At 44.5% G+C, this 26,727-nt stretch overlaps 1 protein-coding gene across 1 annotated transcript in view; it reads right to left on the bottom strand.

Moving 5' to 3' along the window:
* Nucleotides 1-5,713: 5,713 nt before the first annotated feature.
* The window catches only part of PCDH15 (protocadherin related 15), a 217,673-nt gene continuing 196,659 nt past the window's right edge, over nucleotides 5,714-26,727 (bottom strand). Inside the window, exons 26-33 of the mRNA XM_029962595.1 lie at nucleotides 25,604-25,822; nucleotides 23,299-23,307; nucleotides 22,160-22,270; nucleotides 11,749-11,770; nucleotides 10,324-10,362; nucleotides 9,687-9,760; nucleotides 8,216-8,348; nucleotides 5,714-7,159 (exon numbers count right to left, since the gene is read on the bottom strand). Coding sequence (XP_029818455.1) covers nucleotides 5,714-7,159; nucleotides 8,216-8,348; nucleotides 9,687-9,760; nucleotides 10,324-10,362; nucleotides 11,749-11,770; nucleotides 22,160-22,270; nucleotides 23,299-23,307; nucleotides 25,604-25,822 — 2,053 coding nt within the window. The remainder of the gene's footprint in view (nucleotides 7,160-8,215; nucleotides 8,349-9,686; nucleotides 9,761-10,323; nucleotides 10,363-11,748; nucleotides 11,771-22,159; nucleotides 22,271-23,298; nucleotides 23,308-25,603; nucleotides 25,823-26,727) is intronic.

Genomic DNA, 26,727 nt, shown 5'->3' with positions numbered 1-26,727 from the left:
GAAATTTGTCTCAGGATGGTGTTGTTCTCCCATTGCTAGAAATTCACTGTTTGGTTTTTTTTCCCAAGCACTTTTCCATTTTGCTGACTGGGCAAGTTTTCCAGCTACACGAGCAGGTTCTGGAAGGATTCAGCCCGTGGTGGGGGGATGCTGAATGAATGTGCTGGGACATCTCTGGCAGCAGAAGGCACCAAGACAGAGACACATGTCACCTTCCACCACCCCACTGTCCTTGCCCTCACACCAAATCCCGGGTGCAAGGACTACTCACCATTAATACAGAAATATTTTAAGCTTCCCAACAGGTGGGGCTTTATAGTCTTGCCCATTGTAGTATATACAGAAAGGAGAAACCAAAATTATTTCTATTCTCCACCTGGCTCTCCTTGTCCTGCCTCCCAGTGGGAATTACACAGCCCTACAAATGGTCATTGGAATCCTCCTCCCAGTGAAAACATAGCAGGTGCTGTGCTAAACCTCAAAATCCTCAGTGCCTGCTTGGAGGAGTGTCCAAATTAAATCAATGGCAGGGCTGATGATTATCACCTTGATCCATCAGCCAGCGAGCAGTTCTGCCACCCAGGGGAAGCTGCTTGTGCTTTGCCTCAGCTTGACAAATTTCAGTGGTTAAATAGCTGTAAATTATATCCCCAGACACAGATCTGTTATTCCACTTACTGTATCCAAAGCCAGTGCTGATGCTTGGCTTCCCAAAGGGACAGTTGGAGTGACTTTTTTGACTGGATCACTCTGTCAGCGTGCCATCCCCAGAAAGCAAAGCTGGGAGTTCTGTATTAATTTACAGGATTACATCCACAGAAAATAAAAAAGAAAAAAGAAATACACCCACCCCCTCCCACCCACACGTGAAAGATTTTACAAAGCCAACAGTGCTTTGGAAAGTTTAGCTACAATTGAGCTAAAACTTTAGATAACACAGCCCCCCACTGCTGAAAAAGTGGAATTTGTTATGCTCTTTGCATTGTGGGAAAGGTTCTGAGTGCTTGGACAGCACAAAGGAGATGGTGTTGAGGGGTTTTGCCTCTGAGAAGCACAGACAGCACTACTGACCACCAGTGTCCAGCCTGAGGATCCTTCTCAGAGCTACAGCTGGTAGAGTTCTGAGTCTCTAGAAATAAAGAAACAACTTGGTTTTCCCTCAGAAAATTGAGAGCAGCTGGGAGAAAACGTTTCTCTCCAAAGCACATTGAAATATTGGTAAGAACAGAACTGACAGACTCTGCAACGAAAATCAGGGAGTGAAATAATAACAGTATCTTAAACAGGATTAAAATAGAACATTTTACTAGTTATTTCAAAGAATAGATTTTTTTTTTCTTTCTTCCATCAGTCTTATGTGTATGTCCAGCCTCCAGCTAAATTCCAAACAGCTGTTTTTTTTTTGTTAGGTACCAAGTGCAAATATGCCAAGATAAAAGAGTTAAGAAAAAGAAATACCCGGTGGTTTGTTTTTTTTTTTTTTCCCCTTGTGTGTGATAGGCTACATTGCATTTCTCATGCCTAAAAACAAGCACCATTGCTCAAAATATTTGGTCAGAAACCTCAGCTCGAGAAGGAGGTATTTGACAGGAAGGTCACGTTTACATCGGCAGAACATGCGGACGGCTCCTAAAGACACACATCCCGAGGGGTCTGGAGGAGCAGAACCTGTGGAAAAGGGGCACAGCAGCACAAGTCCATTTCCTGCCAGAGCAGAACCATCCTCACCCACATCTTGTGGTGAAGCTGTAGAACAGGGGAAGAAGGATGACGCCACCAATCACTTCCTTACTGATCGCACGTGTCGACTCTTCCAGTCTTTCCAGAACAATCCGTATGATTCTCGCAGCTAGTTTGATCTTATGCTGAAAAAAAGTTGGCACAACACGACAAGACACTTTTTCTGTCTTATATCACACTGGAGAAGAAATACTTTGCTCTGTATCAATGCCTTTTGGGTACTGGTGACTACAAACAGGGGCATTTTTCAGCTCCCTGTTCAACTCGTTACTCTGAGGTACAAACAGAAATCAGAAGCACGTGCCCAAATTTATGGTGTGTATTTTCCAAGTAATGTGCACTGAAAGTTTGGGAAATGATTGTGTGTGTGTGTGTTCTGACACCCTCTGCCCTTCACAGATCTGTCTGTGCATATTACCCTCATAAAATATTCCCTTTTTATCCTCTTCCCCCTGCCATCCATTTGTCTTTTCAGCAGGTTTATGTTCACCACTATGGGAGTGGAATGGTGATTGCACCGCTCAACCCAACAGCCAGCTGGGCTTGGAAATGGATCCATCTCCTTCCTATTAATTACTCTTTAATGCCTACTTCTATCACCCAGGCTCGTGTATCATCCCGGCTTATTTCGTGGGAATATAGCCATAGGATGACAATTACTGCTGGAGCATAAAAACTGCAGCTAAAGACCGTAGAAAGAAGCAAACAGAACTGATGTGGGAAGAGGTGAAAAGATGAAAAATTGACTGGAGAAGAAAATTGGAACGAGCTCATTTACAGAAGAAAATGAACAAACCACGGCCAGGTAGCTCTGAATATGATTAATTGCTACACATCTCCTTCCTCTTTGCAATTTTTATCTGATTTCATTTTCTATTCTACTTTTCTACGTGGCAAGTGCTGTAATTTCAGGAACTCTGATTCCACACGTTTTCCAGCTGGGCACTGAGCGAGGTGCTCTGTTTGCATGAACTGCTCTCTCCCTATCGACTCTGGAATTGTTACTCAAATTTAAGCCAGCCGAGGATTTGCTCCATTGACTTTCATGGATTTATTTTTAATTTATTACTCTGAGTTCAGAATGCAGAGCTCTGGATAATAAATCTCGAACATAAATAGACAATTTCCAAATCTAAACAGTATAGCCACAAGTACCATACAGAAAAACAAGCTAGGCAGGTATAGAACTGCCTGAAAAGTGAACCAAATGGTGCTGTGCATTTATTAGTAGTTTACTGTTTATTAAAACAAGAAATCCAGATCCAAAAGAACTCATTAATTTAAACCAGGGATTGTTTAGTGAAATGGGAGCCTGTCAAAAGAGTTGGTGGGGAGGACAATTATTCGGTACAAATGTGAGTGCAAATTGTGTTTGGAGAGTTTAAAGCGTGCCGTTTGTAGAGGACGGGTGTGCACAACACAAACCTCGGACATCTCCCCTGGGTGACAATAAAAAGCGCAGTTTATTATAAACCGAAGTAAAAATGAAAATTAAAAAAAGGGAACTAAGATCACAGTTTCGTCATTGGTATGTGAAGGTTGTTCCAAGGGCCCATCCAGAGCTCCTCCTCGTCTGACTGTGTGTGTTCACTGTGCGACTCCAAGGGCTCTTTGACATCCTCGTGGTCAACGACTGACTCCTGCTCTTCTGTGCTTTTCATTTTGGACCCCCCGGGCTTTGTTACTATATTTTCGGCCCCTATAGTAGAGGCAGCAAAGGAGACACTGCAAGGTCTTGTGTTCATTTTGTCACTGGGAGCAGGTCCCTTTGACAACGTGTTCAGTGGGACGCTCTCCTCGTGCGTCACCGCCAGCTTGTCCAGTTTCTTGAACTGTTTCCCCAGCCTCGCAGGAGACGTGGTTTTTAAGTTATTGCCGAGGCAGACGCGCCGGGTCCTGACCACGGAGCCGTTCTGGGCGATGTAGATGTTCCCGTTGACGTTGGGTTGCACGCTGGGGTTGCTGAGCCGGCTCCTCTGGCCCGAGTCGGGAGCGCTGTCCTCTCCCGTGGAGCTGGTCTCGTACTCCGGGTCCACTATCAACTTGATCCTTTTCTTTTTGGCCCACTGTTTGACGAGAAACAGAAAAGTCGTTACATCCCTCCCCTGCCACTTCTTACGTCTCCCTGCCCTTTTTCTATCTGTTAATTAATTAATAACTCATATCAGTTTTTCCTAACTCGGTCTGTGCACCTTGGGCTGCGCACGGGAACTGGAAGGCGCTGAGGAGGAAGCTGCTGTGGAGGCAACGCTTTCAAGAGACCACTCTAATGTGTAAGTTCTGGGAAGGCCTTAGAAGGTTTCTTCCATGACTCCATTGTGGATTCAGTGCAGAAATGGCACTGAGCAGCTCTGCTTTATATGCACAACACATCGAGCAGAGGAAAGCTCGGGACCTCCACAAGGGAAATTCTCAGGCACGGCGTCGGCAAAATTGGCTGGCTATAAAAAGAAGGGCTCAATATAAGGCTCTGTGCCAGTTCCAGCCTGGTGGAATCAATGGAGATGCTTGGCTATTAAATGGAAAATGGTGGAGAAACAAGACTTCAGATTTTATCTAATTTATATTTTTTTTTTAAGAATTAATGCAAACAATTTCCACGCTGCTGAGACTTTGTACTAATAGTGATTACCACAGAGTGATTACACAAACCCCACTACTTATTTTAATTATAATTGATCTTTTTAAAATAAATGTCTCCTTGCAGTACGCTGAAACGAGCTCCTACCCTTCCTGAATTAATGATTCAAACACTATCAGCAGATACCATCAGTTAACTCCCCCTGCAAAACACACATGAACCTGAAAAATGACAGTTTTTAGAGAAAGAAAATCATGCAAGGCACAAAGGGGTGGTGATTATTCTTAAGCTTTTGAGAAGTCACACTCGGTACAAATTGGGACTCTGATGCCTATTCCCATTGTTCCTGGCAAAGACATACAATTTTCTTCATATTCTGCTGGATGAAAAGACTGCCTGGTTTAAACAGGAGTCCTGCTGAAACACCCTGTGCAGCTACACTGTTGTGCTGTACGGGAATGCAGAGGAGCAGGCAAGTGATCCTGAATCCAGTTCAACTAGATGTTTAAATAAAATGAAATGAAATCACTGTGCTGTTAGGCAGGAAGGGCAGAAGTCGGGAAATGTGATCCACTTCCTTTCCTGACCCAGCTCACTGGGTGCCCCTCCCTCTGCACCCCTGTCTCGTGCATCACTGGGGTTTGCAACCTGAATCCCACGATCCAGAACCAGTTCAATCCCAGCTCTCCCAGGTAAACTCTGCAGTTTTGGGAGCCTTTCTGTGCTGCAGTTTCCCTTGTCCTGCCTGCAAAGGGGGCTGATGTTGCCAGCAGAGAAGTCACCTGAAGATGAGCAAATGTATAGTAGGGGACTGTGAGGTGAAAATATGTGCGATTTTAAAATTTTTTCATCCTCATCATTCCAGTTCTCCCCTGAATCCCATGTTTTGCCCCACTTTCTTCCTGCAGTGTTCCCTTTTGTGTCAGACCCATGCACGAACACGGGGTTTGTGCCCTCAGGTTCGGTGAGCTCCGTCACAGCCACTGCAGAACACGACCTTCCTTTGCTCCATGACGTGTGTGATGCAAAAGGAATAAACCCAAGAACCATCACAATGCATCTTCACCTATATTATGGAAATCAGCAGGAAAATAAAGCACTTCTTCCTGCCATTGCTCCAGGGAAGTTAATCTTTATCCACCGTGAATCACTAAGTGTTTATATATAGTGTGTGTGTGTGTATATATATATATCTCTATCTATCTAAAACATGTATATTCCTCTCAGACAGTTTGGTTTTCTACAGTTCCAGCCTTAAGACAGTCAAAAGCTGAATCAATAAGCTTTGCCCTTTTCTCTTTGGCTATCTCTAGTCAGCAGAAAGACCACACAGAAGGCACAGCAAACAAACCCACTCCTCACTGCAAACCATGCACCTACTGTCACTCCTCTTTAGAAGGACGTGGAATCCCCCGCGGCCTCCGACTCCGTGACTCCAGTCTCCAGGCTCTCACCTGACTGAGACTGACTCTGTTCCTGGGACACCTTTTTTCCCTTTTTCACTCTTTTCACGTTGGGACCTTTGGAAATCCCACTCATTTCACTTTCTAGGCCAGAAGATCCGTTCTTACTGAGAGTTTCCTCCCTGTCACTACCACCTGTGTCAGCCTCTTCTGCGCTCTCCTCCTCGCTCTCCTCACCACTGACAGCTGATTTCCCTTTCTTGCCCTCTCCAGGTTTTGCAGATGTTTTAGAAGCTGCCTTGCTTGAACTATCTGCTGTCTCATCTGCTTCTTCCTCTTCTTCTGACACCTCTTCTATGGTGTCTTCTATCCCCACGCTGGCGGAGGAGGTTTTGCTCTTGTAGCTGGATCCTGAAGTTTTCCTGTAGCTCGTGTCCCTGTCACTGCCCGATGCAGTAGAGCCGCTGGATTTCTGGCTGGAGTGTCTCGCTCTGCCATGAGAGCTCCCTCCCCTGCTTTTTATACTGGACATTTCAGTGCTTCTGAGGCTGCTGGACTCGCTGGTCCCTGATCTGCTGTAGGAACTTCGTGTGGATGAGCTCTTTGACAGGCTGCTATCCTCATCGCTGTCCGAGTCTTCCTCGTCATCGTCCTCTTCAGATGAGTCCTCCTCCGATTCACTGCTGGAGCTGGACTCAGAGTCGTCCTCAGAATCCCCCAAATCCTGCCCAGTTTCTTCATCCGAGTCCACGGTGCTTTCTGTGGCTTCATCTTGGTCCAGAGTTATTTTCAAGTAGTCTTTGTCTTCCGACTCCGAGCCGGAGCTGCTGCTCTTCTCAGATGACTCATCTGAGGTGTGTCTCCTTCTCTTCTTCTTCTTCTCATAGTCACTGTCCTCCTGCTCACTCTCTGCTGTGATACTTATTGAAACCCCTGATTTTGCTTCCTCTCTTTCAGACTCCTCCTCTCTACGTGCCAAATCCTTGCCAAGGGGCTCCTGAAGTTTCCTGGAGACGCTGATACGCTTTAACACGTGATTCAGCTTCCTCATGGAAGGTCTGTCATCTGTGGATTTCTGGAAGTAGCTTCCCCTGATGATCATGCTTTTGTCTCCCTCTGCTTGGCGAGCCGACATCAGCTTGGCATAGCTGGAATCCTTCCTGCTGCCCTTCACTTTCTGCAGGATCATCGGGAATATCTTTGCTTTCTTCCATCGGGAACGAGCGGACTCGGCTCTTCCCACCGGTTTGTGAGCACTGACTGCCACACGACTCACATGCATCACTGCTTTCAGCCTCCTTTTGCCCTGGCTGGTCCTGTACAGTCCAGGACCACGCCTTGGGTCCATCCCACCACCTAAAGGTCTAGCTGCTATTTGAGCCCCTGCTGCCTGGCTTATCCCTCTGCTCGGAGCACCTCTGACTTGACTCATCCCCTGCAAATCACGAAAATGAATTGATTACCATCTGAAAGACAGTTACAGCAAAAGCCTGTACCCTAAAATAAGTCAGTAGGAACAAACACACCATTTTTTTCTCAGCAGCAAAACTAACTTACCTGTTACAGAATGGGTTTTTTTTACCAAAGTTATGAGGAAAGTTTTACTTGTAGAATAGGCTGCAAGTGCACAACTAACTTACTCTGCAACAGGGAAAAATACTGGCTCAGGAATGTTATTTCTTCTCATTTAATAATGGATTAAGAGTCTAGGATTCATGAAAATTAGATTATTTTTTTAAAGGAATCTTTACTTCCACTTTCTTCTTGTTGCCACTGACATTTCAAATTTTTTTTACATTCAGTTGTGAAATTTACGATAATGAGTTCAGGTAGTGCTTTGCTCAGTGGAGTCATCAGTTTTAGGAGGAATATTAGTATCAGAATCATTGAAACACAGAATGGTTTGGGTTGGACCTTAAATATCATCCAGTTCCACTAGCCCAGGTTGCTCCAAGCCCTGTCCAACCTGGCCTTGGACACTTCCAGGGATCCAGGGGCAGCCACAGCTTCTCTGGGCAACCTGTGCCAGGGCCTCCCCACCCTCACAGCCAACAATTTCTTCCCAATATCCAACCTAAATTTCCCCTCTTTCAGTTTGAAGCCATTCCCCCTTGTCCTGTCACTCCAGTTCCCAATGAACAGTCCCTCTCCAGCTTCCCTGTAGCCCCTTCACACATCAGAAGGTCCCCTCATTTGGTTAACGATATAAAATGGAATTACCTAAGGCTACGTGGATTTTTCTTTGAACTGAAAATCTGCATTGAGGGGAAAAAATAGATGTGGATAGTCAAAGAAACTTGGCAATTCCTTTCTGTTTCTAGGAGAAGGGAAAGAGGTGCTGACACAAACTTTTAGGGATCATCAGCAAGGCAGAGACGCTTATCTGGTCTGTGAAGAACGTCGGTCTAATCAATAATAACACACATCTGACACGGTTTGGTGGTGCTTCATCCTGCTGCAGAGGCAGGCTCAGCACCCCAGAGCCTCTCACCTCTTCAGCTGTGGGTCCATGGGGACTGTAGTAGTAGCCACCGTCGCTCTCCACCACCACCTCCCCGTACTCGTCGTACATCCCCGCCGGGGACAGCAGCCGGCGGCGGCTCCCGTACTGCGGCAGCTCGTACCTGCCAGGGACACCTCGTGAGCACCAGCACAGCCATGGCCCACCACACAGCAATGAATCACACATCACAGAACCAGCTGAGCTGGGAGGGACCCACGAGGATCATCCAGTCCAACCCTCAGCCCTGCACAGCCCCATCCCCAAGAGTCACCCCCTGTGCCCCAGAGGATCAGCCAAACCCTCCTGGAGCTCCAGTGCCCACTGCCCTGGGGAGCCTGGTCAGTGCCCAACCAGCTTCTGGGGGAAGAACCTTTCCCTGAGATCCAACCTGACCCTGCCCTGGCACAGCTCCAGCCATTCCCTGGGTGCTGTCCCTGGTCCCCCCAGAGCAGAGCTCAGTCCCTGCCCAGGGAGGTGGAACTGCACTGAGGTCTCCCCTTAGTCTCCTCTGCTCCAGCTGAACACACCAAGTGCCCTCAGTGTCCTCACACAGCTTCAAACCAAGGCCCTTCCCCATCCTTGTTGCCTCCTCTGGACACTCTCTAATGGCTCAATATCTTTCTTATATTGGGGTGCCCCAAACTGCCCCAATATTTGAGGTGAGGCCGCCCCAGGTCAGAGCAGAGTGGGACAATCCCCTCCCTGGCCTGGCTGTCGATGTGCACATGCTCACATCCCAAAGGGATGAAAATTTCTATCCTCTCCTTTCTCTCTACCTCGAGAAGATAATTATTCCTTTTTCCTTAGTGGCAACACACTCCCAAACCTCTTTTTATTCCAACTGGCCACAAGTTGTTATGACCAGACCTGAATGGTGAGGTCTCTGGGATCAGTCAAGAATCCCCCAAGTGCAATGACCTTCCTTCCATCCACCTGATTTCTTGGGGGATCTTTTTTATAACTGTGGAGTGAAAAAGCAGGTCCCCTGGGATCAGTTCTGGAGAATCCCTTGTAAGGCCAGCACCCCTGAGGTGATTGCAGTCAAATGGGCTTTATCAGAACAAGGCAGGCTGATGTTTTTCGAGGGAAATTTAAAAGGCCAGATGCTGGCTGGGAACAGAGAGCAGAGAGGATTAATCCCTGAACTCAGAAGGGGAAGAGGTGATGGGAATTAATCTCCAAGACAGCAGAAAAACACGAAATAACCAAAGCACAAATGTAAAAGCAGCGTGAGAGATGGGAGCACGCTCTGCAAGTGGAATAATGAGATTGCTAAAGAAGCAAGGAGTTATCAAGCACCCCCTTAACTTCTGGAAAGAGTTTTCTTGTCAGTGCATGCTTTTGTGGACACAAAGATTAAAGTAATCCTGAGGTGAAGAAAAGCCTCCTGATAATAATAAACATCACCAACTTGGAAAAGCAGCATTTTCAGAAATAAATAGGGAAAATGAAAATATACCCATGCTCATAACTGTAGTAATCTTGCCCATAGTATTCCTGCCCTGGATCAATTCCAGACTCCATACTCAGCTCCTGTAAAAGAGAAACACTGAGTGAGTGCAAACAGCCAAACACAGCGATGTCTGATGAAAAAGGCACAAATGCAATTGCCAATATTATTATTACTTATGATGTAATTACTTCTAATGACTGCACAAACCATCCCTATTCTGTATCACACCATAGCAACATCTCCCATTTGCTCTGCTGCTTATTGTGGAAACAGCTCTGGGTCTGAAAGGTTTGAAACAGAAAGGGTTGCTCATGGGGAAAACCACAGAATCCCAGAGTGCTTTGGGTTGGAAGGGACAGTAAAGCTCATCCAGTTCCAACCCCCTGCCATGGGCAGGGACACCTTCCACTAGCCCAGGTTGCTCCAAGCCCCGTCCAACCTGGCCTTGAAAATACCAAGATGCAGTAAATTTAGGATATTTAATTAAAATAACATAAATAGGGTTACAATGCCAGAGCTTTCCTTTTTCTCTAAGAGCCAGGGGGAAAAATTACCTGAGACAGACAGGTTTTTATCAGGAAATGATGTAAAAGCCATTTAAAAACTTAGAAAATAATAATAAAAAAATGAAAAATAGTGATACCTCTGGTCTGAGAAGAGAAGGTCTCAGCAACTGCTGTTGCTACAAAAGAAAATGAGAAAGGGGTTAATTAGGCAGTAAGAATTACAGTGCAGGTCTTTGGGGTTTAAGAATGGAAATAAATGCTAAAACCATGGGTCCTTCAGAGGTTTTTTTATGGCAGTCACTAGATCCTCCCTGTGAGAACACTGCCAAGCACCTCATGTACTAAAATCCCTTTACAGTTCACCATTTCCTTTGCCTAAATATAAACTCAAATCCCCAGTTCGTGGGGTGATTCTCTAAAATATTTAACTCAAGGACTTCTATCAGAGACCAAGAGGACTAAATTCTGTAACTGAATTAAGGGACACAAACCAGCTCTGCAAAGGGAGGAAGAAAATCAGTAAATATCAACCTTTATGACAGAAATGTATTTTTGGGGATCTTGCCAGTCATTAAATGAGATTTTTCTGAAGGAAACTCTTCTCTCTGTTATTCATTGTTGAAGAAAATGCTGCTGCAAGAGCAACAGAGCCCACTGAGCTGCAGGGGAGGTGTGAGTAGCCCAGTTCCTGACTCTTAGAAGAGGATTAGGTGTGACTTTGGAAAACACAGCAAGCGTGGAGGGAATTCCTTGGGAAACTGCTTCTGGCACCTTGTTAAACAGCAATCTTCCAGCTTGGATGTCACTCACACCTGTGCCATGTGGGATATCAGCCCCCAGGGAATTTGCATCTCATCAATTTTTTGATTCACTTTATATTTCTGGTATCCAAAGCATTCAGTTGCCAGGAGTTTCCCAACAGTGAATCATGGAATGGTTTGGGTTGGAAGGGATCTTAAAGATCATCTCATTCCACCCCCTGCCATGGGCAGGGACACCTTCCACTAGCCCAGGTTGCTCCAAGCCCCGTCCAACCTGGCCTTGGACACTTCCAGGGATCCAGGGGCAGCCACAGCTTCTCTGGGCAACCTGTGCCAGGGCCTCCCCACCCTCCCAGCCAACAATTCCTTCCCAATATGCAACCTAAATTTCCCCTCTGTCAGTTTGAAGCCATTCCCCCTTGTCCTGTCACTCCAGTTCCTGATGAACAGCCCCTCTCTGGCTTCCCTGTGGCCCCTTCAGACCCTGGAAGGTGCTGTGAGGTCTCCCCACAACCTTCTCCTCTCCAGGCTGAACATTCCCAGCTCTCCCAGCCTGTCTCCACAGGGGAGGTGCTCCAGCCCCCTCAGCAACTTGGTGGCCTCCTCTGGACTTGCTCCAGCAATTCCATGTCCTTGTGATGCTGGGACACCAGAACTGTGCACAGTGACCCGGGTGGGGCCTCACCAGGGCAGAGCAGAGGGGCAGAATCCCCTCCCTGGACCTGCTGCCCATGCTCAGACTGTGTGGGACAATCATGCTGCTGTAATGAATATTTTAAAGGTGATCAGGTGCAGCCTCACCTCTTGCTGTGCATATCCTCGCCTAGAAGTCAGAAAAAGAAAAAAAAACAGTTAGTAGAATTCTGTGAACCTGCACAAAGATGCACATGGCCATTCTTGCTGGGGAGAGGTGAAAAGAGAATGCAAATAGAACTGGCATGAAAAGAAATCCGTATCTATAATACCAAATACGTTTTTCTTTGGGTTGGCTCTGGCCACAGGGATCGTTGCATGAGAAAGGCTGGGAAGCTTTGGGAGCTTTCCTTGCTTTAGATCACAAATGGAAACAGGGGGTTGGGAGGTCCTGCCTTCCCTGCTGTCCCAGAGACCTACAGAGACCATCCCCAGGGAGACTCTGTTACCTCCCACATCTGTTCAGGCAGTGAAACAACTTCTCTTCTACTCCTGGACTTCCCATATCCACTCAGGACTTGTTGGGAATTGCCCTGCAGCTTCTATTACTAATTCCTTGTACCAACATTGTTATTAAAATTACTCACTTCCTAACATTTGCTCAGCAGGGGGGAGTTAAATGTTTTTGGGTTTTTTTCTGCTATCTTTTTTTTTTTTCTGCAATTTTGCCACAGGCTTTGTGCTTCTGATCTTATTGGGAATTTGTTGTTGTTTTAATTCATTTTCTTGGAGCCATTCCGGGGCATGACAAATGCACTTATGTCTACCAAGTTCTCTATTTTCACATTTTGTGTCGGAAAATTAGAATTGTTTTGGTCTTTTAGGCCTTGGCATTATTCTTAGGGATAAGGCTGGATTATTTTTATTACATTTTTTAAGAAGGAAAGGGTAAATGCTCAAATTTATGTTAGGCTTAGCCTAGTACACAAACAGCACTCTAGGGGAAGTCTCTAATTACACCGAGTAACTAATAAAGAACAGAGTAGAAGTCCTTTTAATTCTTTAATATCACCATCTCTAAAGTTTCCTATTAATATTCAGCACATGGAATTGAATATCAGCATTAAATTAACGCTGTCACCTGTATAATATAAAACTAATGAACAACTGAAATGAAGATTTATCATCAGAAGATGATCTGTGGCTTTTCAAAGCCCGCTTGAGGAACGCTGTTTTTAGTTTCTATATTGCCTACAACAATCTTCAGAGAAAGAAGGTCTGAGGAGAAGCTTATTGCTCTTAATTGCTCTCAGATAGTCATTATATTGCAGATTAAAAGCATAATATAAGTAATTCTAATTAAATTTGGAACTCAGCTTTCTTAAAAAAAAGCACCACACTGGGTTTTGAGATGCTGATACTTCTCTAAGAGTTTTGTGTGGCCACGATTAGGAGAAAAAAAAATGCTCAAAAGGCATAAAATACCCTTTCACTCAATACAGCACAAGGATCTACTGTGACAGAAAGGCAAAGGCCAAAACAACACCATCTGTTTCCAGGAAGGAATTAAAGCTCTCCACAGAGGGAGGAATTGTTTCTGGATAAACATTATCAGCCAGGCTTCCCCGCAGTCAGTCAGAGAGAAATGTTCAGGGGGAAGTGGGAAGCAAGGCCATGGTGCCTGTAAGGATGTAGGATAATAGGACAGTGCTGGCACTCAGTATGAGAGAGAAACAAGAATGAATTCATATGTATAAATGTGCCAACCTTTCGCTCCTAAAAATGGTTAAAGAACTGTGATTTGCCCAAAGCAACATTTCCCCCATTCCTGGGGCCCCAGCAGGCCTTTCCTACCTCATAACCAAAAAATCACAACCCCCAAACACTACTGATGCTACTCAGAGGAGACAGCTACTTATCCATTTGCCCTGCCTCTTAAAAGGGAGGTTTCCTGCAGTTCCTAGTTGGAACTGAGGTAGAACAGCTCTGGAAGGAGGTGAGTAGGCTCACACTGTGGCTCCATTCCAGCTCTGCAGGGAAGAGCTTCCCACTGATGGCACCTCTGCTCCTGCTCAGACCTTGGCCCTGTCACATTGATGATTAAAGGATAAGAGGTATATCCAGGGTCATGCTGGACCCTAATTGACCAGATCAGACAAGCTAATAAGGGGTAAATTATACATATAAATATATATATCATTATATATTCTCAACTTGTTACCGACTACTATATTGGTTCTAATACTTTGTAGAGCTGCAGTACCGTGGAATCCTGGAATGGTTTGGGTTGGAAGGGACCTTAAAGATCATCTCATTCCACCCCCTGCCATGGGCAGGGACACCTTCCACTAGCCCAGGTTGTTTCTCCGCTCCAAGCCCCATCCAACCTAGGCCTTGGACACTTCCAGGGATCCAGGGGCAGCCACAGCTTCTCTGGGCAACCTGTGCCAGGGCCTCCCCACCCTCACAGGGAACAATTCCTTCCCAACATCTAATCTAAAACTCTCCTCTTCTGGTTGAAAACCATTCCCCCTTCAGCACTCAGACACCTCAGGGGGCAGAACTTCCCTGGTACAGCTTCTTTCCTGGTCTAATAGAATTATTTTTTAACAAGGGCTATTAAAAAAACCCAAAAAACCAACCAACCAAAAAAAAAACCACAACAGGAGAACAAAGGCTGCATCATATGGAAATAAAACTAGTTTTTGTAAACTTTGCAACTTAGCTTTCCAGAATGAGAAAGTAGGTGTTCCTCATCAGTGAAGAGCTGATTGCCATGACCCCCTCCCAGACTCTTCTCATATAGTGAAATACATGTTTAAAATGGAGCTCCTGTGTGATGTCCACTCTTTGTGCTTAGGAACACCCCAAATAATTGTAGCCATATAAAACCTTTGTGGGGTTTATACTGTGGATGACTGAACACCTGCACTTTTGCTGCACACCACAAAACGAGGCCCTATTTGTCTAATATTTCACCAGTGATCTGCTCAACAGTATCTGTTAGGGGTCTGTGAGCTCTAAAGTGGGGTTTGGGTACTTAAATTCAAATTTTTGGGTTGATCCACCCTGAATGTGTGTAGCCCAATAATTTCTCGTGCTCATCTCTGCACATCCTATAAATGAGAGAGATTCTCTCCCAGCAAAAACAAGGTGATGAGGACAATCCTTCCCCTCACACATTCAGCTACTACACACATACCTTGCAACTACAGTCTGCCCAGCAGGAGGATTGTAAAGAAAAATTCTAATGTATCAGCTGGGATGTAATTCATGGAGTTTGGCTCTGGGACAAAGAAAGAGAAACTACCTTCAGCAGTTTGAGCCTGAGGCCTCCACACATGTCCTAACTGCAGATTTAAAACAAACAAACAAGAGACAAGAGACAAAGCCAAGCACCATGGAAATGCTGAGTGGCTCTAAGCAGTCTGAGAAAGAATTCATTACCTTTTTGCTCAGAATTACGACACTTGTTAGTGAACTGGGGGTTTAGTTTTGCTCCTTTATGTAACTGGCTTTCCCAGTGTGTTTTTTAGAAGTCGCCATGTTAAATGCAAATATTTTAGATTTTGGCAAAGGACTAAAAGAAAACTTGCAAGTTGGACCAAACATTCAAATGCCCAAACTGCTTTTACTTACCTTTTTTTTTCTCTTTTTTTTCAAGGGACAAGCTAATTTATTTATCTATGTAATTATAATTGACATCTTTATTGTAAAGATCTGATTTAGATGACTGTGAGCAAAAAAGCCAGTAAGTAAATCCATATTCCATGGATTTTTACAAGTACTTGGTGACACTAATCAGAGTGACTTTATTACAGTTTCAGGTGAGATGTTTCAGCTGTAAAGCTCACTAGAGTGAACGTTCAACAACATGCACATGCAAAATAAAAAACAAACCGACAAATTGTTTGTACACGAAAGGAATTTACAAAATAAAAACTTTCAACATGCAGTTACAATGTAAAAAAAAAACAAAAACAAATGGAAGGCAGAACATGGGTAACAGGAGGGGAGACAACCAGGTTTGCTGAGAAATCAAGACAAAGCCCTTCTTCTGCCTGGAGCTGCCCCAAAGCGTGTGAGCGGAGTGTCATCGCTCGTGGAATACCAAGATGCAGCACGGAATTATAGAATGCTTGGAAGGGATCTTAAAGATCAGCTCATTCCCCTCCCTGCCATGGGCAGGGACACCTTTCACTAGCCCAGGTTGCTCCAGGCCCCGTCCAATACCCCGGCTCACCGTGGCTGAGCCTGCTTTGACACCCAACACATGGCAGGAGGTTCCTTCCAGGTGGCACATTTTGTGGGCAAAGCAAGAGGTTCCAGCAAAATCTTACTGATATTACCTACAGTGAGAGCTGCTTGACGTGAAGCAGCGCCGAGCCCGCTGCCGGCCGGGACCAATCCTGGGGGAAAAATGGACAGCTTCCCCCAGGAATTTTCAGTAAACAGAGAACCAACGTGGCAGAACAGCAAGATGTAGTTCTGAGAAAACAACTTGTAGGTTTACAGGATACATTACAAATTTCCGAGCGGACAGGAAGGACAAGGTCTCTCAGCTGGGGATTAGCGGTGGAAAAGTCGTGATACGCGGCGGGGAAAGGGGAAAAGTCGGGATTGCCGGAGAGTCTGAGGCAGACACCGTGTGCTGCATTAGAGTCAAAAGGTCCCATGCAGAAAACATCCAACTGGGAGCGTCACAGTGCCGTTGACTGGGAGGGGAAGCGCTGCTCCAGCTCCTCCACAACGCAGCTCAAGTTCCCGTTCTGCTGGTTGTGCTCGGCCGCGGGTTCCGGAGTCGGCGGCTCCGGGGGCGCGGCCGCTTTGAGCCGGGAGACGTGCTTGGGCAGCAGGTGGTTCTTGTCTATTTGGCTGTACATGTTGGCCACCGACTTCTCGATGGCAGCTAAATTCTGAATGTTCTTAAGAATCCCTTTGAGCTCCCGGCGAGGGGGAGGCTCTGGCACTGCGGCCGGCGGGGGGACAGCTGGCTGTTTGGCAGGGGAGCTGGGAGGCTTGGCAGGGGACAGCAGCCGGGGGCTAAGAGGGGGTGAAGAAGAAGAAGAAATAGAAGAAGGAAGAGAAACTGCGAGCGGAGGAGGAGGAGGAGGATGTGGTGGCAACAGAGGAGGGGATGGAGGAGGCGGTGGCAGTGGAGGTGGCAGCTGTGGTGGGGGCGGGGGGGGAATTTTAGGTGGATCTGGAATGCTTGCTATGACTTCTTTGGTCTGAGGAGCTAGAAAACTTTGGCAAACTGGTTTCTTTATCCTAGAAGACGGAGGAGTTGGTTTGCGGGTCGGAGGAGGAGAATGTTCTTCAGGAGAGTCGTGGTGAGTGATGATCACAGAGGGGACCACGGAGGCCTCCGCTTCAGCTACTTCAGCACAAGGTGTTGGAGAGGACTGAGGAGAAGGGTGAAGGCAAGGAGAAGCAACCACACTTTTAGGAGACTGCTCTGGGGCGTTCTCTCCCTCGTGGACGGTGCCGCTGTGCGTCGGCGATCGCCTGGATTTCACGTCAGGAGATTTCACCTGCTTCATCTCCTGCAAGGCCTGCTGCTCAAACTGCCTGGCCTTCTCCTTCACGGTCAGCTTGGGGCCACTCAGTCTTTGAAAGAGTGGACTGCTAACATCAACACTGCTCTCCTGACTGGCAGCTCCTTCCTTCCTGGCTTTGAGTCTCTCCTGCTGCCACTGGATGGGGTCCATGATAACCGGCCTGCTCAGAGAACCAGGCGTGTGCCTCCTGGTGAGGTGAGTGGGCACCGTCCACGCCCGGTGACTGCCCCCCAGGGAGGCCTCTCTCAGGGCCAGTCTTGAAGGAGAAAGAGTATCAAGAGTATCGTTCCTTTTCCGTAGAGACCCGGCAGCAGTGGGACTCTGAGGGAGACCTTCCACATACAGCGGGTTCTGAGTGGTTAATGGGTTCTCATCAGATAAAAAAGTAATGTTACTTGAGGATTTGGGGAGGTTATTGTTCAGTGATCCATTGATATTGGATTGCTTGTGAGCCTCAATAGCACGGGAAGCAAAGCTGCTTATAACTCTCTGACGGTCTCCTTCTTCTAAGACTGACTTTGACTTTTTTCCCCTGCTTTGTTGGAAATGGTAGAGAAGAAAAAGACTTGAAAGAAAAGAAGATAATCACATGTGAGGAAACATGCATGGACACAGATACTCATGAGAGAGAGAAAAAAAAGAACTCATGATATGAATCAGAGCCATTCAATTACTTCTAGCAAACTACTGCTACCCAACAGAAAGAGCACATTCACTGGGCTACTGGGCAAGACATTTACTTTTGCATCTTCTTTAAGGGGGAAGGAAGAGAAATTAAAACAAGCTTACTACTTGTTTTAATTTAAAGTTGCTCAGCTACTCGATAGGTACAAAAATAAGTCGACCTCTTGTTAAAAAAAACCCACCTCTTAGGTTTCAAAATGATCAGTCAATACTGGACCCCATCTCCCCAGAGACACAAAACATCACAGAAGTATCAACACGGGTACAAATTTCATCTCTTCACCACGATAAACCCAATGAAAAGCCCCTGCAGGTGGGTTACATCGAATTTCTACACCAAGAGTGGGAGGTCTCACCACTTTTTGGACTTCATCTCTCACCTCCCAGTGCCTCATTAACTACTTTTCTCAAATATTTTCAATACCGCAAACTTCTGAGCAGATTTTAAAATAAACAGCATTCTAAAAATCAATATCTCCGCACTGTCTGCTAGAAAAGTACCCTGGGAGCCCTATTTTAAACACTGTTCACCTCAGGCTGAAACAAAATTTATTTTCCCCTCAACCTGTGAGAAATTTAAGATTTGGGTCTGTGTCACACAGAGCTAAAACCAAACCCCTTATTCAACCAGGCTTCCAGAGGACACCTACTCCAAAAAGATGATGTGAATGTTGGAAGATGAACTTTTAGGCCTGCTGGTCACATTGTTCCATTATTTTTGGTGGTGGTGTGTCATGTCTCAGAAAATATAACTAAATAATTAATGGAAAATTAACTCTGGTGCTTAAATATTCCCTAGCAAAACTGGAAGAGAAATTTAAGTGACTAGACACTGGATAGGGGTTAATTAAGAGAGATTAAGTTTCCTCTAAGTTATTTAATATGTAAAAGTCCCCTGAAAGCCTGTATTTAGTAATGAAACATATTTGGTTCTTAAATTTTGTTTCCTGTTTTCAGTGGGGGATCACCCAGACAGGGAACCCGCAGCTCCCTAATGGTCCCAGGGACCAAAGAAGGACCAGAATGCCTGCACAAAGAACAGGGATCACACTCCCATTTCCAAATAACACCCAGCAAAGCTCCAGGAAGGATTATATCAGTGCATAAATTCCCCCCAGGCACTGCAGTTTGCCAAAATTCAGTGTGCCTAAGGTTTGTCTCTGGGCAGAACAGAACTGTATGAAACATAATTAACTTCACACTAATCACTGAATCCCAGAATGGTTTGGGCTGGAAGGAACCTCAAAGCTCATCCAGTCTCACCCCCTGCCATGGGCAGGGACACAAGCCTCCACTCCCCAGGTTGCTTCCAACCCTTCCAACCTGGCTGGACATCCAGGGATCCAGGGGGCAGCCCCAGCTTCTCTGGGCAACCTGTGCCAGGGCCTCCCCACCCTCACAGGGAACAATTCCTTCCCAATATCTAATCCAAACCTACTTTCTGTCAGGGAGAAGCCATTCCCCCTTGTCCTGGCACTCCAGGCCCTTGGAAATAGTCTCTCTCCATCTTTCCTGTTGGTTCCCTCAGGCCCCTTCAGGCCACAATCAGGTCACCCCAAAGCTTCTCCTCTCCAGGCTGAACAATCCCAGCTCTCCCAGCCTTTCCTCCCAGCAGAGCTGCTCCAGCCCTCTGATCCTCTTGGGGCCTCCTCTGGACTGGTTCCAGCAGCTCCATGTCCTTGTTGTGCTGTTCCCCAGAGCCCCTAAACTAATCCTTTATCCTAAAGCAGCCAGCTCAGAGGGGATTCAAGCCCTGTCCATCTATTCAGAGGCGAGAGAAAGCAGTGATTGTGAACTTGAAGGACCCCTCCAGCAGAAGGCTCATGCAGGTGACACAACCTTTTTGCTACTGGAATGGATTATTTCCAAAGCTCCTCAGCTCCCTCCTGGCTCCACACGACACCTCTCCGGGCTGGGCTGACCCTGCATCTCTTTGTGTTCCTGGATTATTTTGATGCAACTCAGGTGGAAGCACATCCCTGTAAACTGAAAGACACGCCCCAGCCTTGCATGGAATTGTAAATAACAGACAAAATAGGCTTTGCCTGCATCCAGCCATCAGTTCAAACCTCTGGGCCTTCACTCAGTGTTGGTTTGGTTTGGTTTTGTTTTTTCTTTTTTAAGGTAGCTTTTCTTTGGCTTTAGAAATAATACCATTCAAGTTCAGCAATCACACTTGCTCTCTCTGCTTCCAAGAAGAGGGATAAAGAAGCATGGAAATATTGAAGCTTCACAGTAAATGTCTTTCCTGATCAATGGATAAATAAAATATGAGTTTCAGCTTGCAAGGTTGAATGGGAATCACTGAAAGGAAAATTAACTAGTGCTTCTACCAGCTACAAATATTAAGACAATGAAATAAGCTTACTTACTGATGCCTATGTATCCAAAGACAGAGAAAAATGAAAATTATGAGACAAGGCAGATTTAAAACTAAAGAGCTTAGTTCCATTTCATTTGCTATAAACACCAAAGAAAGAAAACAAGACACGAGGCAGCACTGCAAATGAAAGATGACTGTCTTAGGACAATTAAGGACAGGGAATATTGGACTAGAGTTCATGCAAAATGTTAATCAAAGGTATTTCCCAAATAATAATTTCCTAAGTTATATGCGTAGCCTAAAATCAAGTAACTGACAGGGAAAAAGAAAATTGTAATTATATTTATTGAAGCGTGTTCTTTTCTTTAAAATCCTGTGGATTTTCAGTTCTCTTTTAAGGATTTTTACTGGTTTGTGTTTAATCAGTTCCTCAGCATGGTGGATATAGCTTAGCTGTATGCAAAGACATCTGAGAGAAAATATTCCAACTGCAGCACCTTTTTTTGGTGCGATAAAATCAATTTTTTTGTCAAAATTAACATAAATCTCAGCCTCAGAGTCAATACTGCATATTTGTGAACTGGCCTCTACATGCTGCAGTACTAAAACATTAAAAAAACCCTTTGTAGATAAAAGCCCAGCAAAACAAGGCTTTTTCTGGGTTTAGCATCAGGTATTTGGCAATACATCTTTAATTTCAAGAGAAATTTAGTTTAATGCAAAAAAAAAAAAATTAAAAAAAAAAAGGTGAATTTTACTCAGCAGGCACCTCGGTGCAGAAGTACAGATGTGATCTCCTGTGGCTCACAAACACAGTCCAAACCCACTATATTCCACAGCTGAACATCCATTTTTCCTCCCTTCCTGCCCAAGTGTAGCCCTTGTCAGAGGCAAACAGCACAGGAGGGAATTCAGCAACAAGGAGAAGCTATTCCTGCTCCCAGGAATTTTTCTTCCCTCTATTCACCCAGAAAAGCTCAAGCTCTGGAATGATTCCCCAGGCACAGACTGTCTGGCCAAGAGTTACAGCTCTGTCACGCCCCTGGAGCATTTTCTAAACTCAATCTCAGCAGCTGGAGAATTCCAGCTCTCTGAGCAAACCAAATAATGATGGAAAACGGAGCAATCCTCAATTCCACCTCTCTACCTGCCTCCAAACTTTATTAACGCTGTGCTCTTCAGCATTCCTTGGATTTTTCATACAAAGAGAGTGTGGCAAAGCTCGTGAACAAACCCCTCCCAGTATGGGACAAATAATAATTGGCTACTCCCCCCTGGAATATTTTCATGCTGGGAGTTAAATTGTTGTTGGAGTCCATCAACTTCAGGTTTCCAGAAGCATGAAAAGGTAAGCAACCTTGCAATATTATTATTTTATGAGCATGTAATAGATAAAAGATGCATTCATAGACCTGCCAGTGGTTTCTCTTCTCTGAGAGTTCCTTTTAGTTCAATATTTAAACAGTTTTAAATTTAGAGCAGAAAAGGAAAAACCAAAAACCAACACACTTTACCCAACAGAGTATTTCTTACTGTAGGAAATGGGGACTTCGGGGCAGAAATTTTCAGTGTTCTGTCATTTCAGATGTGTCCAGTTAATTAATGAATTTATAAGTAACGAATTCTATTGGATGTGTTTAGTCAACAGCTTTGGAAAACGTCTAGGGCTGGATTTGCCAAGGAATCCAAAGCTGGCTCACCCTGGCAGCAGTGACCTGCTCCAGGCTCTTGCTCGTAGGAAACCACGTGGTTAAACCTGCTTTTTGCACACTTAAAACCTGTTAAAGAACCTCCCAGCCTCTACTAGAAGATCAAATTGCTTTTTCTCTCCTCACAAGGTCATCCTGTGTCTTTTGTGGATCTTGGAGAACCCCAAGCAGGAATGAGAATCCCAGGATGGTTTGGGTTGGGAGGGACCTTAAAGCCCACCCAGTTCCACCCCCTGCCATGGGCAGGGACACCTTCCACTAGCCCAGCTTGGATTTACTGATGGATCTCAAGGAATACTCACATGGTGCTGTCTCCAAGCTCCTCGTAGAGGTTGTTGGCAGCGGCACTGGCTGGTTTCCCTGCTGGCAAAGCCATCTGGATCCTGGCAGTCTTGGCACACTCAGCCTGCCTCCTTCGGGAGCCACGGAGAGAAGGAGAAAGACTCATCAGAAACGCTCCCCACCCCAACATAAACCCAAAATGGAAAGTTTTCCATGTTTTTTTCTGCAGTTTATAAACATCCCTGAGTGTTGCCTTCACCAAAGTGATTATATTTTCCTGGTTTGTTCAGCTCTGTTGTTCTGTTTTGGTGGAATCCCAGAGCTCCTCCAGACAGGAATAAAATCACAGAATCCCAGCATGGATTGGGTGGGAAGGGACCCTAAAGATCATCTCATTCCACCCCCTGCCATGGGCAGGGACACCTTCCACCAGCCCAGGTTGCTCCAACCTGGCCTTGGACACTTGCAGGGATCCAGGGGCAGCCACAGCTTCTCTGGGTAACCTGTACCAGGGCCTCCCCACCCTCCCAGCCAAGAATTCCTTCCCTATATCCCATCTAAATCTCCTCTTTGTTGGCTTGAAGCCATTCCCCTTGTCCACCTTCAACTCCTTTTTCTCAGCGGAGTTGGCTGGGAAGTTTCTGTTTCAATTAAGAGTTTTCCTGAAAAAAATGCCTTTTTTTTTTTTTTCTTTATAAGGAGTCAAGTTCCTATGAAAGAGATTCCTGTTTTCCATGTAGAAAACCAAGCTGTGGTGTCTCATGGGTGTTTTTGGGGAGCACCATCAAGGTGACACGACTGCTCCACCTGAGTTTGGTTTTTGAGGTGGGTCAACACCTGACTCTTCCTTGCCTGACACGCCCCGACTTGCTTGTGGAATTCCACACACATGGGAATATTTACCTTTTTCTCTGCAGGAAACAGCAATAACCCCAACCCCCATATCCTCAATGCAATAATAAATCACATTGAGCAGCCACAAAAAATAAATCACTTTTAAACTCCTCATACCAAGTGTTCAGGAGCAAGTTGGAGCATAGGAATCAACTCTCACTGAAGGCTAAAAATATACATTTAATGTATTTAAATACTAAAGTCTGGCAGGCTGTCAGTATTCCTATGCAAGCTGGTAAAAATGAAGCTGGAAATAAGTACTTACTCTTTGAATCTGTTTTGTTATGCAAAAAAAAAAAGAGATAAAAAGGCAGGTTAAATGAATTCTGTTTCCAACAACTGTCTCAAACAGTGAATTTAACAGGAGTAATAAACTAGAGGCTACTTAATCAATTCATACATCAAATTACAGGATTAATGACATGTTTAAAGGATCCTAATTTCCACAGCTGAAGAGTGTTTTGCTGCTATTTTTGCTACCCTTGAAACAATTCTGCAGTCAGCAGAAACGGGAATTCCAGAAGGGAAAAGCTGCTTTGGGCTTATGGAAAACAACTCCTTGCCACACTCACAGAGGGAACAGAGTAAGACATGGAAAAAAGTAGTATTTCTCATGTTATTTCTTTAGCAGGAGCATTTTTATACCAGTTTGTAATATAATATAATATAAATATATAAATATATATAAGATAAATATAATATAATATAATATAAATATATATATATATATATAATAAATATATAAATAATATATATTAACTGTAAATTAAAAATAGACACACTTATTATTATTATTACTATTAATAATAATAATAATAATAATTTTTTTACCAGTCTCTCCATTTTAACACATTTCAAGAATGGTCTAGAAAACACTTCCAACAGTGAGGGAATATTATTTATTATTATTTAGAAGATACCATTCATTTGTGATCAGTGTTAGTAAATAATATATTATTTAGAAGTACCCTGAAGGGTTGTACTAGATTCTGTATTTCAAAGGCATAATTTTCAGCTTTATTACAAGAAAAATATTTCAGAAAAAATCCTGAAACTCCTTTTGAAAAGGAGAAAAAAAGGCTGTAATGGAAAAACAAACCAGAAGGCTCAGGACAGTTTTGGTGCCTCTATTAACACTAAAATTCCTTTTATTTTCTTTGGCACTCTTCAGTGATGCATTTCTCATAAAAATACAGTTTTATTCACACTGGGCTGCTATAAATTTGGCTCCAAGTCTCACTTCCAGACAGCAAAAATGAGATTTTGTTTGATGAAATGAAGTTGGGCAGATTCCTTAAAGCTCTTAAAAGAGATGGATGATGTTTTGATAATCTAACAGATGCCAGGGAAAAATAGTGCTCTTCGATTTCTTCAAGAAACAGGCAGTTCAGGGAACAGCAACCAACTAATTGGAGGTTGAACTTGAATTTTCTACAGAATTTTGGGATAAGCAGGGAAGCTTGGGAATGCACTGCCATCCCAAACTCTTCCAAACTCCTTTAAAAGGTCTTTTTCCATTGACTCAAATGTTTTGGAGAAACTGGGATGTGAATATAATAATTAATTAGTAAATCCATTAAGTATCTCTGAGTATCATCTTTAATTAAAGAAAAATCTATAAATAAATATATATATAAATGTAGGAATCGATCTACCTTGTAGTCCAAATGCATTGATTCAAAATATGAGAGGGCCAGAAAAAGTTTAGTTGGGAGATTCTTGTTGGTGATGTTGATCCTTTAATTAGTTTATCAGCCAATTATAAGAGGTGAGTTAAAGTTAATATAAAGTTAATATAAGAGGTGAGTGAAAATACCAAGAAGGTTCTCCCCGCTGCTTTAGACAGAAATGGCACAAAAGGCATCCTCCAGGAAACATTTACAATTAATAAGGTCGGGAAATATATAACTGTGATTATTTTAGGGGGAAAACATTATATTTTAGAAAATAATTTATAAATATTATAAATATTATTTTAAAACAGGATAAATAAATGTAATTTAGAAATATTATAAATACATTATATTATAAATATTATAAATACATTAACATGATAAATATTTTATAATTTTATTAAAAATTATAAATATATAAGCAAAAAAATGGACTCTTTATTTTATCGAGCCACGCAGTTTAATTTTTGGGTCATTGATTGAGACAGAACCTTTCTCCTCAATTTTTTTTTTTTTCCTTTGGCATGGAATTCAGCCCTGAAACTACCCCTGTGTTTCAAACCCCTGGCTTTTGAGGCCGTGTTCTAAAAGCTCCCTGCCCCAGAAAAGCCCGACAAGACGCGCTTCCCGCGTGCACCACACCGAGCACTGGCCAACTCTTGTGGGGAGAGGGGAGTGAAAACCAGAAACTAACATGGAAGAGATAACGTACAAACACATATAATATAAAAATATAAGGTATATAAGTATATATAAATATATATATAACATATAAATATGAAATGATGCGTTGCTCTCGCCGCAAGGACGGATGGCGTCGGAGCGGTTCTACGCTACACGACCTCCCTGCTGGGAGGCTGCTGGCAGTGGGAGTGGGGGAAGGAGGAGGTTACTCACTGCCTGTAGCTGACCATGACGATGAGGATGGCTGGCAGGCAGCACAGGATGATGATCACAGCCAGGGCCAGCAGCGCTCCCTCCGTGTAGCCCACGGCCTGCGCCTGCTTCTTCACGTTGGCCACCACGTCCGGCGTGCGGATCTCCAGGATTCGCCCGCCCTGCCCCAGGTAGGGCTGGAACTCCTTGTTGATATCCAGCAGTTTGCCATCCAGGAACCTTGGGTGGCACAAAAGAATTATGGTCAAGTTTATGAAGTGTGGTTGGGTGGCTGTGGTTGGGTTAGTAACCGTGGGCTGATAAAGCCTTTAGGTACTGGCAATTCCTTGTAATCCCTGGAGTGACTCCAAGGTACTTAATACCAGGACACAGTTTAAGCACTGAAAAGGAGGGGTGAGCTGAAGCTTATCCTGATTTCTAGAGGCTCAAAGTGGCATTGATTGTGCTCTTTCCTTCACTGGTCTGTTACAGAGGATCAACCAGCCCTTCCTGAACACATCCCACTCCGGCCTAAAGATCCACGTGATCTTGCCCAGGCAGTGGTGGATTCCCCATCCTTGGTTCAAAAACCACGTGGATGTGGCACCAGGGGACATGGGTTAGTGGTGGCCTTGGCAGTGCTGGGGGAATGGTTGGACTCGATGATCTTGTAGGTCTTTTCCAACCTTAATGATTCTATTTTATGGGATTCCTTCACGACTGTGATTGATGCTACTCTAAAAGCAGGAGGACTTCCCTCAGCTTCTTAGGGAAATCCTTTGGCTGGAGGGACAAAAAAAATACATTGGCCAAGGCTTTAACTTCTAAAGGAAAAGAAAAATCCTTGGATCACTCTGGAAGTGAGGACTGAGTGTCTCACAAGCTGCCCAGCTAAAAAGATCAAAGTAGGAGGCACTATTAGGATGGAGGAGCCATAGCAGGACCCCCACCTGGACAGAGGTTCTCCTGGGGAAACATGATGTGTCAGAAAAAAACCAGAAAAGATCAAATGAAAAACAACAGCTAAAAAAAAAATATTCAGAAAGGATTTCTGCACATAAACTCCGAATGTCTAAAGACAGCCTGAAATAGTCTGAAATAGCTTGATTTCCCTAATCTGATCATCAGATAGAAATAACACTCCT

This window comes from Manacus vitellinus, unplaced genomic scaffold, assembly GCF_001715985.3.
Source record: "Manacus vitellinus isolate BGI_N305 unplaced genomic scaffold, ASM171598v3 scaffold_48_pilon, whole genome shotgun sequence".
Lineage (NCBI taxonomy): Eukaryota > Metazoa > Chordata > Aves > Passeriformes > Pipridae > Manacus > Manacus vitellinus.
The sequence above is the reverse complement of the archived record's forward strand: the minus strand, read 5'-3'. Positions and strand labels throughout refer to the sequence as shown.